The 18,176-nt window shown below is 43.7% G+C and overlaps 1 protein-coding gene across 5 annotated transcripts in view; it reads left to right on the forward strand.

Moving 5' to 3' along the window:
- ABCA4 (ATP binding cassette subfamily A member 4) overlaps nt 1-18,176 on the forward strand; it is a 131,993-nt gene that overhangs the window by 42,617 nt on the left and 71,200 nt on the right. For all 5 annotated transcript variants that reach the window (XR_009608209.3, XM_060626647.3, XM_060626649.3 and 2 more), the window contains 3 exons: nt 13,862-14,067; nt 14,701-14,877; nt 16,858-17,080. Coding sequence is in view for 4 of the 5 variants with exons in the window: in XM_060626647.3 (XP_060482630.3) it covers nt 13,862-14,067; nt 14,701-14,877; nt 16,858-17,080 (606 nt within the window). In the remaining variant the exon portion in view is untranslated. The remainder of the gene's footprint in view (nt 1-13,861; nt 14,068-14,700; nt 14,878-16,857; nt 17,081-18,176) is intronic.

Here is an 18,176-nt window from a genome sequence, read left to right on the forward strand (position 1 = left end):
AGCACTGTGCTATGTGCTTTTATACATATTAGCTCATTTAGTCCTCACAAGAGCTCCACAAAGTGTGCACTGTAATCATTCTTATTTTACAGATGCAGAAGCTGAGGCTTAAAGAGGCTAAATAAGATCTCCTCCTGTAGCTGTTATGTATAGCAGATAAGATCCAGATCTGGGTGTGTCTAAATTCAGAGCCTGCCCTACTGACCCCTCTACTGCCTCTGTCATGTCCAGTCACCAAGGATAATTGTGCACCCAATTCTAACACATGATGCTTTTTCCCATACCACCAAGAAATTCTTCAACACCAGCTGAATGTCCTGCATTTCAACTCAATTCTGACACTGCCTGGAGTTAGCATCAGATCCCACAGGTTAAGGGCTCAGTCCCATGACACTGGCCCCCACCCCTACTTCAGACACCACCCTCACTTCTGCCCACAAGTTTAGATCACAGGTTCCCATGAATCCTTCTTGGATTCAGTTAATTTGTTAGAGCAGTCCACAGAATTCAGAAACATTTTACTCATTAGATCACTGGTTTATTATAAAAGGATATAACTCAGGAACAGCCAAGTGGAAGAGATACATAGGGCAAGGGAAAGGGTGTGGAGCTTAAGTGTCCTCTCTGGGCACACCATTCTCTCCAAATCTCCACATGTTCACCTAATTCAGAAGCTCACCAAACCCCATCCTTTTAAGTTTTTATGGAGGTTTTATTACTTAGGCATGATTGATTAAACAATGGCCATTAGTGATTGAACTCAGTTTCCAGCCCACTTCTCTCCCTCCCCTCCTACCCTCTGATCACATGATTGGCTCCTCTGGAAACCAGTCCTCATCCTTAGGTGAGGTATAAAAGTCACCTTATGAACTTAACAAAACACACCTTAATGGTGCTCTTCACTTAGGAAATTCTAAGGGTTTTAGGAGCTCTGTACCAGAAACAGACAAAGACCAAATACATATATCTTATTATATGTCATGGCATCACACTGAGCTTTATCTATCTCCTAAATATCTCTCAACTTCACCTCTTGCTTTTTAGGCTCTGATTTCTGGAGGCATTATCATCTCTCTACCAGCCTGTTCCAGTAGCTTCTTCCCTGGGTTCCAGGGTCCAGTCTCTGTTGGATCAGGCATTTCTCCAGAGTTACATCCCAAACACACATCTGCTGGCATCACTCTCATGCTTAAAATCTCACTGACTCAGTCCCCAGGGAACAGAAATTCCTTCCACACCTGCCACAGCCCACCTCCCCAGTCATTGCTTGCTCACACATCTTCTGCTCTTCTCCACTGGCCCTTTTGCCACCCTCAGACATACACTGAATACTCAGAATTTACTGTGTGCAAATGCTGCCATTTATTAGAGCTTTTTTGCCTAAACAGAAAAAGATAATTTTTTGGACATAACCTGGAAGTTCGGGGGCTCTAGGGATTGAATGACGCCATGGGATCCTTATGTCTTTCCATCTCACATTGTGCTTGCTTCTGCTCAGCTTCAATCTCAGCTCGGCCCTCTCCGTTTGGTGGTGCATCAGCTGCTCACAGCCCTCAGTGATTTTCTTCACCCCAAAAATTCTGCAAAAACAGGGAGTGGGTTTCCTATACCATAAGCATACTCCTGGATAGTTCTCTGATTGGCCTGGCTCTACCTATCCCTGAGTCTCTTGGGGGATTGTGTACTATGATGGAGAGGTCTGGGTCATATGTCCACCATGGAGTAAGGAAAGCAGAGTTAGCTTAATCTGAGTCTCAGGGACTGAGCAGGATTACTGGAAAGTGGAGGAGGCTGTTTCCTCCAAAAGAAGAAACATAAGGCAGAAAAGCCTGAAGTGACTTTTCCTTCCCCATCTGTTGAGCTTCCATTCAGTCATTCTTTGAGAGTCAGCTCTCAGATGTCCCTTCTGCTTCAACATAAATTTTAGCCATTCAGTCCTCTGAGCTTCCTCTACCACCTGTATCCCCATCCCTGGCCACGTCACTACCATCCACCTGCTGTGGTTATAATACAGGCAGGACTCTGGGGGTGGGGGGCAGAGATGGAAGAGAAGAGCTCTATTCCTTTATTCTTGCAGAATGGAGTTCATTGGTTCTCACAGTGTTTTTGTTAGGTACATCAGTAGTAAAGAATACTTCTTTTGTTTGACTTGACATTTGCATGGTGACACAGAGGTCTTAAAGGATTATTTTTTCCATGTAGCTTACGCTTAATGTAGCACCAGGCAACCCAACAGGTACTTAATATATACCAACTGTTTAGATGGATAAGAATTCAGTTTCTAGAACCATATTGCTTGGGTTCAAATCTCTGTTACTTGTGCCTCAGTTTCTGAATCTGTAAAATGGGGATATTAATAGTACTTACCTAATAGTCTTGATATGAGAATTAACTGAGTTAATTCATGCAAAGCACTTGGAACAATTCCTGGAATATAGTAAGCACTTTAATACTAACTTTTTAACAATATACAAACCAACCAAAAATAAGGCTTAGGAAGAGGACTGGTATTAGTGAAATCAGACCCAACCGCTGAGCTGTTCCTGGTGCCCTTGTAGGGATTTTTGAAGGAGCTGATCACATCCTGTCTCAGCCACCAAGACTTCCAAGAGCCTTGCAGTCCCATTAACCAAGCTAAGTGCTCCTAAGCAAAGGCCATAGTGGCCACAGGCCAGTGGCCTCCCCCAAGTGTTCCTAAGAGTGGTTTTGGTGGAGTCACAAGCCCAACAGGTGATTATGATGAGATGTCTGGTCTTCCTGCTGTTGCAGAGATAGGAGAGAGACGGAAAGCAAGGGGGCGATGAACTGAAAGGGGAAATGTGCAGTGAGGAAGAAACCAATCATTGCAATGGGTCCTGGGATTTTCTGCTTTTGTTCTTGTGCTTCGGGAAGTCTGGAAGAGACCTGGAGAGCCTCCATCTCCCATCCTGATGACTGCTTAAGAGCAGATGGGGATGAGACCTCCTCCCCAGTGGCTCTAAGAGTCTCTTCAGGACAGGAGAGCAAGTATATTTCTTTACAGGCTGTTTAAGACTCAAATGAAGCTCTCCTTTTCAGGAATATGACTTGCACTAAAGAGGTTTAAGAACTTCCTCTTGGGCCACGCTTGTTGTCTACTTCCCTGCATGTTCCAAGAAAGAAAAAAATCATTTCAGGACTATTAAGCAAAAACAGCCTTTTAAGTGAAAATTATGTTGATTTAGGTCAATGTGGTACTCAGATGTGATATTGAACAATAACACAAGCTGTCAGAACTAGAAGTAAAGACCTTTAAGCCTTTTGTCTTTATAGGAAAAGGGAATGATTTAATTGGTTTTCTCTTCAACTGATAGAAAAGCTAAATCTGCTTCCTTTCTACTTGGAATGAGGCTTTAGTTACTGGAAATTCCATTAAGTAGCCTGGAGAGTTCTCATTCCCCTGGAGCCGCCTTGCTGGGTCACTTCTATGCAATTTTAGGCTACTGCTTATAGAAACTTCTCAGCTGTCCAGTGAGGACAAATGGGCCTGAATCTCTGCTTCTTATGAGCTAAGTCACTGTGAGAAATTCACTTTACCTGCTAAGGCTCGATTGGCTTATATGTAAAATCCAGATAACAGACTTCAAAGAGTTGATGTCAGGACAAAATGAGAGAAGTGTGCAGAGCAGTCTGTACATTCATGCCATTAATAGTTTGGCATGTGTATAAATTCTCAACCTTGGGTTCTGGCTGTTAGGTGGGGGTGGTAATGCCCTCCTTTCCAGGCGGCTATGAGGGTGAATGGGAGAGGGCTGGATGCATAGTAGAGACGTTCCATGCATGGCAACTCTTCCCCTGAACCACAGACCAGGTAAAGTCTTTCTCAGATTGAAAAACTTTGTGTAAACTTTAATGAGACACTATGAAGCTACTATTTACATTAACCTTAGTGAAATGGCTTAGAAACAAGACGGCCAGATCATTCCTGAAGGCCCAGAAGGATGGCTCTGCCCTGGGCTCCATTTTGTAACTTCTGTGGACGGTGGTCCAGTGGCTCTAGAACTTCTCCTGTCCTCAGAGTACCTGCTCAACAAGACGCTTCTAAAATCTCATTCATTCCATAATCCTCTGATCCCCTGCCCTTAGTAGGGAAAAAGAAAGAAATGAACAAAGGCAGCCTTCCTAGTGAGAACGTGGGCAATGGGCTAGGGAAAGGGGTGAGGGTAGTGTTTGGGGAGCCTCGCATCTCAAACATATGGAGAGATTCATTTCTGCAGGCCTTCTGATCACCGTCTTCCTCACATTTAAGGAGACTGAAGGCAAATGAGTCTTCACATAGGTAAATCTCTTAAACTGGTGTATGTATACTTTATGGTCATAATTTATGTGTGTCTTACATATATTTTTTTCTTGAGAAAAACACAGTGGAAAAATTAACAAATTATTCCTCTGATTACCCTTTAGTTAAAACAAACATACATACCCCTCCCCTTTGATTTCTTTGTTTAGTGAAAGATTAGGCCTGGCACAAATGGGATACTGTTTAGAGTTCACAGTGTATTTAATTTACATAGTATATTTGAATTTCAGGTCTTGAATTTCGCATCAGGAAGCTGAATTCAGCCAAATTTCAATATGAAAATACCTCCAATCAAGGCATAAAATTGTATTTGAACCAGTCAAAACTACCTTTCCCTAAGTCTTGAGAAAACATGCACTCATTAACTGGTTTTGCCTCAGATGTCATCACAGTCAGTATATGTGTATAGTTAATATTTGTTTTCTTCATGGTGATTATCTTGCTGATAAATTAGCCATAGTGGGATTTTCTGGACTGCTTTTCCTCTGTACCTTGCATGCTCCTGGCCACATGCCACCACCACCCAACCAGAATGTGCTCAGGGAGTATAGTTTTCAGGCTAGCCTAAGAAAAAATAGGATTAGAAAGATAAAGCCACTGATCACATAATATCTTTAGAGTCAGGTATATAGATATTTGTGGAATATCTCTCCTACTGCTTTCTTCTGTTGATGCGTTGGCTCTAGATATGCACTGGGAAGCTAGAGAGAAATCAGGGGAGAGGTAGAAAGTGCAGAAGTCTATACCATCAGAGCAGTGCTATTTAGAGGGCCATGAACTAGATCATAAGCAGTGACCTTATTCTCTGCCTCTTCAATCTCTCAGAAGCGTAGAATGGGACTGAGGAAGGAGAACGCAGGTGAGGGGTGAGCTGGGGTCATGGGTGAAGGGAAGGGACTTGTATTTGAGGCACTTTTATATGCCATCTCATGTAAGCCTCCTAACTGCCTGCCAGTAGGCATGATTGTTTTCATTTTATATAATTAAAAATGGAGGCTCAAAGAAGTTGACTGACTTGCCTAACAGCGCAGCAGATAAGTGGGGGATCCAGAATTCAAGTCCAGACCTGTCTGGCTCTAATGAGGAAGTTCTTTCTTTTATACTATGAGGGGCACATTGGTGGGGGCTCAGTATGTATTGTCTGGATAAATTATATAATGAGTTGAATGAACACAGCAATTATTTTGTAATACTCTGAATGATAGACATTATTTTGATTGGAACTTTTCTGCTTGGAAATAACTAGATTTAGAGTGGGAAACCAAAATGATTTTAGCTGATTTGGTCATTCATATATTCGCATGCTCTGAACTACCTACATCTGAAAACAAATAATCCCTGACCCCTAATAGCTCACACTATTGGGAGAGATAAGAATGATATTAAATAACGCCATATTAATGGTCTCTCAGAGGACTCCTAGAACAATAATTTAGTCTGATGAAGTAGAAACAAATTGCACAAATCCAAATTCACATGTCACCTATCCTCCAAGAACTGTCAATTCTTCTCCAAATCATCTCTGAAATCCCTGCTTCCTCTCCTTCTCCACGTATGGCCTCTGTTCAGAGTCTGTATTATCTCTCCTAGCTGGTCCCTGGATCTCCATTCTCTTCTACTGCTTCTACTCAGCTCCCACACTGCCTCCAGTGAGGTCTTTGTAAAACCAATTTCACCATGACATTCCTGTTGAAAACTCCTTAGTGACACCTGGTTGCTGTAAAGGTGAAGACATTCCCAGTCTAGCTCCTCCAGGAGTCTTCCGCATTGTATGAGATGGCATGCTGCCCCAGGCCTCCCACCTGGACAGCCATCTCCTCCCCTCCTTCACCTGCTGGCTCCCCTTCAGGACTCAGCGCCTGTTTTTCAGGCCTTCCTCTACACATGCTATTCCTCCATCGTAGCCCTTGATAATTATTTGTTCATAAGCCTCCCCATCCCCATAGACCTGAGCCCCTTAAGGGCTGAAACTCGGTCTTATTTATCTTTTGATTTCCCACTTTATCTTAGTGGAGCTGCAGTGACATGAAGTAAATGCCCATACATGCCAAATTAAGACTGAAAATACATATATGCTCGGTCTAAAAGATTGAACTTGCTGGCTAAGCAAGGCAGAAAGATACTTTCAGGCAACAGGAAGAGCATAATCACAGCGCAGAGGTGTGGCTGTAGCATCAGGGGAGTAGGTGGGGGTAGGGAGGAGCAGCAGTGTCTGGAGATGAGACTGGAAAGGTCAGCTGGCCTGGCTTCTGAGAGCTTTCACTCTGTAGGTTACAGGATGCCATCTCCAGCACTTATTCACGGGTTCTGTGATTTGGGGCAACAATACTATTCCACCGCCTGAAAAATGAGGGTGATAACCTGAGCTGCAGTTTGGGAAGTGTTTACCAGAGTGGCTGAACTGGCTATTTGTAATCAGAATGTGCTCTGACTGGACAGTGCCTGACTCTGGTGGTTATGAAACACTTTGAATACAGTAACACTGACCTCCCGGAGTTGTTGGAATGATTAAACTCGAAAGCTTTGAGAGCTCCAGTCTTCTGCAATTATTATCCAGGTTATTATGTCTTTCCTTGGACCAATTAGATAGGAAGCATTATCTGGTGGCTTTGCCCAGTGTATATCTTTGTGCTCCAACTTGCCTTTTTTGTTTCATTATTTATTTGTTTTAGAAACAGACATTTTTTTTAGCAGCTGTGCATTTCCTGTCCCTTTGTTTTCCAGTCGTAGTGCATTTCCTCACTCTTTGTGGTAGAAGGTTTCAGATGTCTGTCCACAGTGCCCAGTGTGTTAGATAAAATTTATTGTAGTGCCTTTGGCCTCTCTGTCTCACCATCCCAACCAACTTGAGCAGCCCAAAGCTATTTTATTTGGTGGCTTTTTCCACGTGGTGGGAAATGAATGTTAAGTGTTGGAGTCTAGAGCTGCCAGGAAAGTCATTCTGGGATGTTTGCCCACATCCATTGGCACTTTTCAAAAGGAACCCCAGGTGTCCACATTAACACCAGCAGGACCACCTCAGGCCTCCATTGGCATTCATCAGCTGCTTTGTTCTCAGCCTTAGTATGGAAGTTAAAGATGTAAGAGGCAGGACTACAGAGCCTACATCTCTAAGGGTGCAGCCTCTCCCTTATCCCTGGACACATCCTGGGTGTATTAGTCAGAATATGTCCGCGCAGGGTGCCATTCCCCTGTGATTATCAAGTTCAAACGAAAAGAGAGATTCTTTCTTTGCCTCCACTGGGCCACGCTTCCACTTGGTATATAATTTAATTCATCTATTACTTAATGTGTTTGAATTTAGCGTCTGGCAGGTCAGAGTTGAAGAAGGAAGCCTGCTGCTACTGCAGCTTCTCCTCCCAAGGTGGTGTTTGATTTAGCAGAGTAAACAAATGACTGCATTCTCTAGGGCTCTTGAGCACAGCTGCCTTCCGTGGAGAGAGCTTGGACCTCTTCCGCTAGGGTGAACTCTGCTTCCTGGGGAGTATCAGCAAAACAACCAACGAGGAAATGTAGGGCTTGTGCGGACTTCAAGTGCTGGTCACCTTGCCACCGGGGTCTGGCTACAGCAGTTGGGAAATGAAGGGAACGAGGAAGCCTTTTCTCTCGTCCTACTGCCCGTGGCTGTCACAGGGCATTGTAATGGTTCTCTTTCAGATTCTGAACTCTGGTTGCAAAATTTGCCTGGAATCATCAGCCTCTGAGGCCATAAGACACAGACTTTTTATTCACAGAAGATGTCCTTTGAATTTTTTTCCCATTAGCGATGCTATCTTTATGTTGAGACCCTTAAACTGGCCAATTCTTACCTAACCTACAGTATTCTTCCCTAACGTCCATGACCATACAGTTTCTCTCTGTGTAGAATCAGATAGCTTTTCTAGATAGACTCCATGGCCTCAGCCTTGTTAGAGCCTACTATGCTTTCACTTATAAGCTAATCAGACCAGACCAAATATGCCAAAATCCATGACCCTAGCTATGGGTTTAGTCATTCATCTTTGCCTCCCAAACACACTCATGCACACACTCACATAAGTGTACATGCCCATTATCCAAGATTTTAACTTCAGGGACAAGAGCAAGTACCAACAGATAATGAGGCCACTTGCTCTGAGGTAGGTGACCTCCCCATGAGAATACAAAGGTACATCATGAGTCATATCTCAGAGGATGACCCAGGAACTTCTGACTTATGTCCAAAACAGCTTCCACAATTACTGCGCCTTTACTTGAGGGAGATTTGGTGAGGATGACATTCTGGATTATCTTCATAAGACCTTCCTCTGGGTAGAGTTGTCTGACTTTCACTGGATGGCCAATGAGCAGCTAGTGAACACTAGTGATTTAGGACACACCCCCACCCATATCCCCATTGCCCAGGAGGGACACAGGCTTTGGCTTCAGTCTATAGTATTGTTCGAACCAGATAAAATGCTGTAGATCAGCTTGGGATGGGTTGTGTTCCCAGCCATATTATTGAAAGAAAATAGCTGCCCTCCTTCCCGGACAGACAGCTGTCACAAATGAAGGGCAACTTGGCAGGGGCTTAAAAGCCGTTAGATTTTGTTGACTTTTAAAATATTTTGCAAAAACAGTAATAAAAGTGGTATTTATCAAATTCTTATTTGTGAGACCATTTAGTGTCCTCCGTGGTTAAAATATAGGCTCATTCCATGTATGTCAATCATTTGCCAATAAAGTGGTTTAAAAAAAAAAAAATAGGCTCACTCCAGAGCAATTTTGCCTCGTTATGCCTCATACATGAGCTTGGAATGATAATTGTAACTGACCTCATGACGTGGTTGTAAGGATTCAAGGGTTAATATGAGTAAAGCCCTTGGGCCAGCTTGGGTATGTAGTAAGCCTTCAGTAAGCATCAGCTTTTATTCTTACCAGGAGGCACTGGCTGGCCCTTCCCAAACACTGTCATGTGACCCTTAAAACACACCTATGAGGGGTAGGGTGTATCTCAGTTTTGCCAATAGGGAAACACAGACCATACAATTAGAAAACAGCAGAATGGGGATGGCATTCAAGGCTGTTTGTCTCTTAAACACTATGCCATATCACTTTCCAAGATGGGGAAAATAGCTGTGAAAATGGGTCAGATGTTTCAGGATAGAAATGAGTGTTTGAGAACCTATTAAGTTTTGTTTTTCCACAGAGTATCAGGGTACCAATCTAGGGGGAGGCAGCAGGAAACATGACTGTGAATCAGCTGCCTGATAAAACAGCCAGGATGGAGCCCACGTCATTGTGGGTCTCAACAATGTCACTGAAAACATCAGCTGCTTATTCCAGTATGGATTTCCCTTTAAGACATGAAAGGAGAGTTCAAAGAGAATGAGCTAGATGGCTCAGAAAGTCACATTATTAAAATATATTTGTTTTTATTAGCTTTTGTTGCTTCAGTGAGAGTTACACTCTCATTAACATTATACCAAAAACTCACTTTTCACTAATTACTCCTAGTTTATCCTCTGAATCCAGGGTGCACAGGATTATGTTCAAAATACAGTAGTAAAGCTATATTTCTTACAGCATTCAAGATGTCTAAATTTAAATCAATTCAATTCAGTAAACACTTACTGCGTCCTTTTCATGAGAAAACACTCTTCCAGAGACCACAGTGAACAAGAATGGCCCTTGACCTCTGATAACTTACTGTCTCTAGAGCTTTGATGACCAAAGCAATAATCTGTGGCAACATGTGGCTAAATTTTAATTAAAGAAAAAAATTCAGTGCCTCAGATGCGCTAGACATTTTCAAGTGCTCAATAGCTTTTTTTGGTTACTGGCCACCATATTGGATAGGGCAGATATAGAACATTTCCACCATGTGGCAAGTTCTGCTGTACAGTGCTGCTCTGCTGGACAGGGGCAAGAGATCCTTCTGTTTGGGAATTCTCTTGCCCTGACTTTGTAGAGTAAGTGAGGCTTACTCTTAGAGGAACGTGTGGAAACAGCACTACCCTTCAGGCTTGATGTTTGAAGACACGGATTCAGATTCTGCTCCTGACCTGTATTGATCTTGGGCAAGGCCCTTTGCCCTTCTGGTGCCAGTTTCCTCTTCAGTAAAGCAAGGACATCAGACCACAAAACCTCTATGACTCCTTCTGTCCAAATGCCCTGTGATACTGTGAGTGAATTTGTAGAATAGTCTGTGTGTCACAGTGTACCACAGCTAAACTATGATGAATCCCATCTCCCAAAATAATTTTTTCATCTTAGAAATTTAATTTCAAATTCACCTTAATTGTCAATACTAAAATTCTATATACGCAGACCTAAACTTGCTAAACTGATTTATTTATTAATTTATTTTTATTGTGTTTTTTTTTTTAAAGATTTTTTTAAGTCATCTCTATACCCAACATGGGGCTCAAACTTATGACCCCAAGATCAAATAGTTGTATGCTCTACCAACTGAGCCAGCCAGATGCCACCCAAACTGATTTTTTTTAATGAGATTATTTTATTACATTTTTATTGGACAGGGTCTCCCCAGAGGAAACTTAAATGTGTTTCTTTTTCTTTCCTTTTTTAATGTACTCTAGCAGTTTAGTTTTGATGCTTCCTTGCCTAAGCAGGTTGTCAGTTCTCTGTCCCCGTAGGGTGCTTTTAAGTACTGACCAGGGCTAGGAGTCACACCCTTGGTCTTAGACTGTGGTGAAAATCTATATTCCCCACCCCCCCCCAAAAAAAAAAAAAGGAAATCATAAAATACCAAACCCTGTGTTAGTTCCATCCAGAAAAAATAAACACATGTTTAGGACTTTCAGTGTCATGAGGTACTAAGTCCTTCAGTGCTATGCTGGGCAATGCCTGTTTGCAAAAGAATAGCTGGGTCAAGAAAATGTCCTATTTTTTTAATTCTGTGATATATGACTATACTTGTGTTTTTTTTTTTTTAACATGTTACTTGTTTTGGAGAGAGAGTGCATAAGCAGGGGAGGGGCAGAGAGAGAGGGGAGCAGAGGATCCGAAGCAGGCTCCAGGCTCTGTGCTGACAGCGGTGAGCCCATGTGGGGCTCAAACTCACGAACCATGAGATCATGACCTGAGCCGAAGTTGGACGCTCAATTGACTGAGTCACCCAGGCACCCCACTTACTGGTATTTTAAAAAGAAATTCCACTTCCATTTAAGATAACTTAGTATGGTGTCACTTAAGCCTTGGCCCTCTATATTTTCTCATTACCTGTGTTCCTCTTTCCCATATCATCTGGAAAGCTAACAGTTTCTTTTGTTTCCTTTCTTTTTATCTAGAAGACTGAGAACATTACATGGGACCTGCTCCCAGGATGTGGAGCCTGAGGTGGGACAGTTTAGTTCAGAAGGCCCAAAGAGGGTGGGTTTGCAGTACTTTGTTGTTCCGATTCAGCTCCTTGGCCACAGTGAGGCTTCTGATTGACCCTCTGAGGTTTCCTAAAGGAGACTTAGCAGTGAGGGGTTGTGTGAAGAGTTGGGCTCGCCTACTTCTTACCAGGTCAGCGGGAGCTCAGGTGTCTGATCAGTTCCTTTATGACCTGTCCACCATCCTTGCTTCTCTACTTCAGATATTAGTTGTGGGATCAAGTGAGCTAGAGTTTGATACCTACTCCACCACTTTGGGGAAGTTACTCAACTTCTTGGAACCTAAGTTCCCTGGACTGCGAAGTGAGGATAAATAATAACTGTGCTCTCCTGCTTTACGAGACAGTTGGAAGCGCACAGCTGGGGCAGTGGACCAGGCTATATCTGAGGTTCCTGACATGAGGGGAGGAAGTCTGGGCCTCCTGGACAGTGGGGAGGGAATCCGCGGCCAGCCACTTGCTAGCTGTGTGACCTCTGTCAGATCTCCTCCAGTTCTGTTTCTTCTTCAGTAAACTGAGGATTCCAGGTAACTCGCAGACTCTGTGTAAGTTTATGTGTTCCTTTAAGCCTCTGTCACAACTGCCTAACCAGTCTTCCTGCTTCCCTTCTTGCCTCACCAGTGACTGAAACACAGTCGGACCCCACACATCATACCCTTGCTTAAAACTTTCCACTGGTTTCTTATGCCTTTTTAGAGTTTGTCTTGAAGGCCTCTGGTTAGCATGGAAAGCTGCATGTCCTAGGAAACCCTTTGCTGGTTGGTCACACTGTAAGTGCAGTAGGGCAACTGATGTCCCCATCCACCTTCCTAGTGCTCACCTGTCACCACTCACCTCTGGCCACTGCCACTTGTCTGCACATTGGAAAGAGCATTCAGCACAATGCTGATGCCCTGGCCCTCCCTTTTGAGGGTCTGATGTCATTGTTTAGAGTGGTGTCTGAGAGTAGGTGTCTGTGTAAAGCTCTCCAGTGGTTCTAAACACAGCCAAAGATGGAAACCACTGCTCTGTTCTCGTAGGTCTCCGGACACCCCACATGCTGTTCCCTATGCTGGAGCTGACCTTCCCCTTGATTTTTTCTCTTGACTAATTCCTTATCCTCATCCTACTCAGGAGTTCCTTCCTCCAGGCAGCCCTCCTATACCCCTCCAGGTAGACTTAGCTACTGATGGACTCTCAGACTACCCTGGGCTTGCTTTCATCAGAACCCAGTAATTCTGTATTATGGTTGGTGTACTCCAACCCTCTCTTTATTAGGTCTAGAGTTTCAGAAGAAACTTTATCTTTCCTCCTTGTATCCCTGGAGCCAGCAGGCTCTGGCACATTACAGGCTCTCGGTAAGTATTCAGTGAACAAATTAATCAAGACAAGGCCATTTGACCTCTCGTGAGTTATATTCTAAGAAACAAACATTGACACAATAACCCTAGTGTATTATAGGAACAAGAAGTTAAGGAAAAATCAGATCCCAGTGTAGTCTAATACCTTAACAAATCTATAAAAGTGAACAAGCCCCAGTGTTCAAATTAAAAGAAATTCTTAGTGCTTTTTTGTGGGTAATGAGTTTTGTCTCTTCCGGGGGAGAAAAAAGACCTATTAGGAAATTCTCCCCCACCCACATTACCTGTCAAAACTGTAACTGGAAATGATTTTCCTGACTAAATCATTTTGGCTCTTTCTTTTATTTTCTTTCTTCCTCCTTGTTCTAATCCTTCAGCTGGCCATCATTGTGTGTTTGCAGAGAGGCAGGAAGGTTCGCCACTAGGACTATTTCTCTCTCTCTTTAAAACTCTTTTATCAGCTTGCTTTCTGATCTTCAAAGCAGCCTGTATCCAATGTGACCCCACTCCCTTGCCTCCCCGTGCTGAGGAGTGAGAGCTGTGAGTATTTTTGTCATTTTAAAGGCTTGCATATTTGGACAGCCTTGGACAGCCGAGTAGTGCAGCCCTCACTAAATCTGGAGGGATGAGAGCAAGTCAGCGTTTGTAGGCCCTCTTTACCCACAAATCTAGACACAGTGAAAAATTGACACCAGACCTCACAGGTAAGCAGAGAGTAAGTTCATAGATCTCCTTGCGTTTGACCCATCCCTTGGGGCAGCAGCCCTTACCCTCTGCCCTTTTTTGCAGTTGAGACTTTTCTGTTGGTGTTCTTCAAATGCTCTCAACTTTTGTGATTATCTGCAGTGCTTGATCCTGGATAAGTTTGAAAGCTATGATGATGAAATTCAGCTCACTCAACGAGCCCTGTCTCTGCTGGAGGAAAACAGGTTCTGGGCTGGTGTCGTGTTCCCTGACATGTATCCCTGGACCACTGCCCTGCCACCCCACGTGAAGTACAAGATCCGGATGGACATAGATGTGGTGGAGAAAACCAATAAGATCAAGGACAGGTGATGTTTCAGGCAACCTTGAAGGCCCTACATATCCCCAGAAATTTAAGGGCAAGGAGCATCTCCTCCTAGGGACAGGAGGGTTACTTGGAAAGGCACAGAAACACTTTGGCACCAGAGAACTAAGCTAACTAACTAGTTGGCCCTGTTAGTTGGTGGGACCAGGAGAGCTCAGTTACCCTGTCATCACCAACAACCCCCCCCCACCCCGCCAACTCAGCACTTGTCCCCAGCTGGCCTTTGTGCATTGTGGAGATGGAAACCTCTAGGGATTGAATTATCTTCACATAGAGATTCTACAAATAAGGTTTTTCCAAAGTCACTGGGAAATTACATTTGAATACAGAGTGAGGGATTGAGACTGGACTCAGGCTAAAAATAAAATTAAGAGGAGATAAGATATTTCATAAAGCACAATGTAGGGTCCTTGAATGAAAGCAATTACAAGTCTTTTTGTGGCTGATATTTGTAACAGATTTAAACTGTGAATTAGAGAATAGAGTCAGATAGTTTGGAAATTTTTATGGGTGAGATTTCAAGAAATGAGTTCCAAATCCCCTTGTGCTTATGAAGCATCAGCGAGCTGTCCATTTCCATTCACATCCTTTGTCCCTCCCGTTGGTTTCTTTGTAGGTACTGGGATTCTGGTCCCAGAGCCGATCCTGTGGAAGATTTCCGATACATCTGGGGAGGGTTTGCCTATCTGCAGGATATGATCGAACAGGGGATCACAAGGAGTCAGGCTCAGGTTGAAGTTCCAGTTGGAATCTATCTCCAGCAGATGCCTTATCCCTGCTTTGTGGATGACTCGTGAGTCACAGGCTCCCAATCTCCCTCCCAGACACACTAATCAGGTTGCTGGGGTGGGATGGGAGTACTCCTCAGGCTTCAGTCTCTTTGGAAAGAAACCCAGAGAGTGGGGCCGGCTTGAAGAGAATAGAGCTCTAACTGAGGAGCTGGCTTCTCCTAGACTCCAGGCAGGGCCAGATGGTCAAGTGAAGTGGCAGGGAGAAAGGAGTTGGTGTTGTGGGTGGAAAAGGGAAGGTGAAAATAAAAGCAAGGGAAGTGAGGTTGGGGAAGGGGACAAAGGCTTTTTAAATTTCCACTACGTAGTATGTTTGGTATGTGGAAGAGTTCTGGTCAGAGTGTTTCCCCAATGATTGCCAAATCAGCAAATTGGGACTCTGCATTGCAAGTAGGTCTGGTTCCTAGGAGCCTCAGAATAATGCAGCTCCTTCCTTAATTAACATTCCCATGCTGCATGCTTAATGAGAATGTAGAGGAATGTGTTGGATGAGCTGGAACCCTCCCTTCCTGCCCACCCCTATCCCCACCCCCAGGACTGTACATTTGTTGGCCAATAGCAAGCTAAGCAAGTAGCCTATTATTTACTGAAGGTGTATTTGGGGGATGATAGAGGGACAAAGAGGAAGAGGACACTAGGAGGCCTCATTTACCATGGTGGATGGGGGCAGAAATGCTTCCAGGACAGCAGCAGAGACCTACAATTGGCTTAGGATTCAACTCCTAGAAAAGAAAAAAGAAAAAACTAGCAAGTTCGCCATAGTGCACATTGTGTCTGTGGGGTTCAGAGAGGAGACAAACACACACAGCCTGAAAAAAGGAACAGTCAAATTGCTACCTGACAAGGTACTGCTACAAGACAGTAAGATAAAGCCCAGTATGGGCACAGGAAATGCTCTCTCAGCACCCTAGTCCAATTGGTTCTTCTTCCTCAGCTCAACACAAGACTAAAGAGATAATGATGTCGTTCTGTAGTCACTATGGTTTCGGATAATAGATGGAGATGGGATGTGGAGCCACGGGCAAAAGCGGGGTTCCACTTTTAGGATCAGAATGGGAGTGGCTGGCAAGGTAGTGGGGTACACAATGAGGAGGCAGTAGGGATTCTGGCCATTTAGAGTGGGAGAGCCCTCTGGTGGCAGGTCCCCAAAGTGCAGGCTTTATAATTTCTGGTTCTGTCCTTAGGGCCATCTTGAGAAAGAACCCTCCCATACTGGAATTGGGCCCTTCCTTTGACAACCAACAGTTTTCAATAGATAATAGTCTTAAGGGCTTTCCTAGCACATCAAGCGCAGGCAAAATATGTATAAAGTTCACAATAAAATAATTCCAGAATATCAAATCTATCCTGCTTGCTAGAATGAATATCCATGGAATTATTCCACTGGTACATGGCTGGTGGAGTTAGTGGCTATTGGATTACTGATTGATTTATTGATGGATCATTTGCCTTCTGAAAGTGTCACACTGGTGGCACTGGTTTTTTTGTGCCTCTTCCTGCTTAATTGGGGTTTGATCCTCTGGGATATATAGTGCTAAGCTGCCTGACCTGTTTGGGAGGCCCAGTTATTGATCTCACCTCCAACACCAAGTCCCTTTGTTTGTGGTTCACCTTCTTGGACTTCAGTGTCAGCATGTATCTATTCCAGTCACCACTGCATCAACAGGTTTGTAGTTTTTTCCCAGAAGAATTTACAAGGTCTGTACTGTGTAACATACATAGTACAATTTTATTTACACATATTACTTGTAGAGCATTCATCTGGGCTAACCAAAAAGCTACCATCTTGCTCTAAGGAAAAAGTAATTCTTTCGGGGCAAAGTGCATTGCGGTAAAAGATTCATGCCTTTTGAATGCCCAGTGGGGATTTTCTGCCTTTCCCTACATCTGGGCTTTGTTCTCAACACATTCATTTGACAAACATTTAGTCCACCTCTACCAGGTACAGGGCATTCTACTATTCTGCTTCTCTCCTCTTGCTTCAGTTTTATGATCATCCTGAACCGCTGTTTCCCTATCTTCATGGTGCTGGCCTGGATCTACTCTGTCTCCATGACTGTAAAGAGCATCGTCTTGGAGAAGGAGTTGCGACTGAAGGAGACCTTGAAAAATCAGGGTGTCTCCAATGCAGTGATTTGGTCTACCTGGTTCCTGGACAGCTTCTCTATCATGTCAATGAGCATCTTCCTTCTGACCACATTCATCATGGTAAGCCAGATGGAGAAGGCCCAGGAAATCTTGAATAGTTTTGTATTTCCCACCTTTCCTCCTATTAATGAACTCATGCCTACATCAGTCATCTGGCCAGCAAGGATAGCCTGATATGTAGCTGCCTGCCCATTTTAGCCAAAGTGGCCATATGCAGCTGCCTGGTGATTTCAGCCAAGGTGGAAAATACTCAGATAAAATGTCCCCCCCAAGGAACCTCTGTATCATACTGTGTTCCCTGCTCCCACTTTCTGCCCAGTGTGCTACAGTCTGCATAGATTATCTAACCCCATTCCATGGACTATCTGGAGAAGCTGCCGTTAGGAGAGCCCAGCACAGAGTGATTGTATGTGCAAAGGGTTCTATCTTTGCAGACACAGAAGAAATGAGTACAAAGAATGTTTTCCTGGGATTACTGCCCTAGCCAGCAGCTGGAGTTGGAATGTGAAGAGCCTTTTCAGTGTATTAGGAGAGAAGACCTGGACTGTTTAATTACCATCACGGTGACACCATTCATGGCTTGATCAGAAGACATTCTGCTGCCTGAACAGTCTCCAAGACCACTCTGTTTCGAAGGATGGAATTTAGAGTCTGTCCTTTCTCCATGGTAGGAGTATTTATAGCTGCAGACAGCACACATAGGTCTATCCTCTGCAAGCTTGCAGCTCCCTCACAGGCCAGACTTGGAAATAAAACAGTATTTCATAATATATTCTTATCCTTCATTTGCAGTTCCTCCACAGCAGATGATCTTCTGTACTTGTTAGATGATAACTTCATAAATTTGGGTAGTTTTTTAAAATGTTTATTAGATGGGATTTGGTATAAACTTCAAGCTTGGTGTTATCAAGCTTGTTCTGCCTCCCTAGCATTGTCATATTAAGTGCCCCTCTGCAGTAGGCAACATGTATGCTGAACCATAGATTCTGGCTGTGTCCCATCCCGTGGTGGATCATACTGGTGTCAACCTGATCCAAGAATATTCCATCATATATCCTGCCCATCCAGCAGATATTCAGTTAAACCAAATCCTATCCCTTCTCTTTGCAGTAAAATGTACCAATTCTGAAGGGTTTTGTTTTCAGTGTTGCACTGA

Source organism: Panthera onca, chromosome C1, assembly GCF_046562875.1.
Source record: "Panthera onca isolate mPanOnc1 chromosome C1, mPanOnc1 haplotype 2, whole genome shotgun sequence".
NCBI classification, from domain to species: domain Eukaryota; kingdom Metazoa; phylum Chordata; class Mammalia; order Carnivora; family Felidae; genus Panthera; species Panthera onca.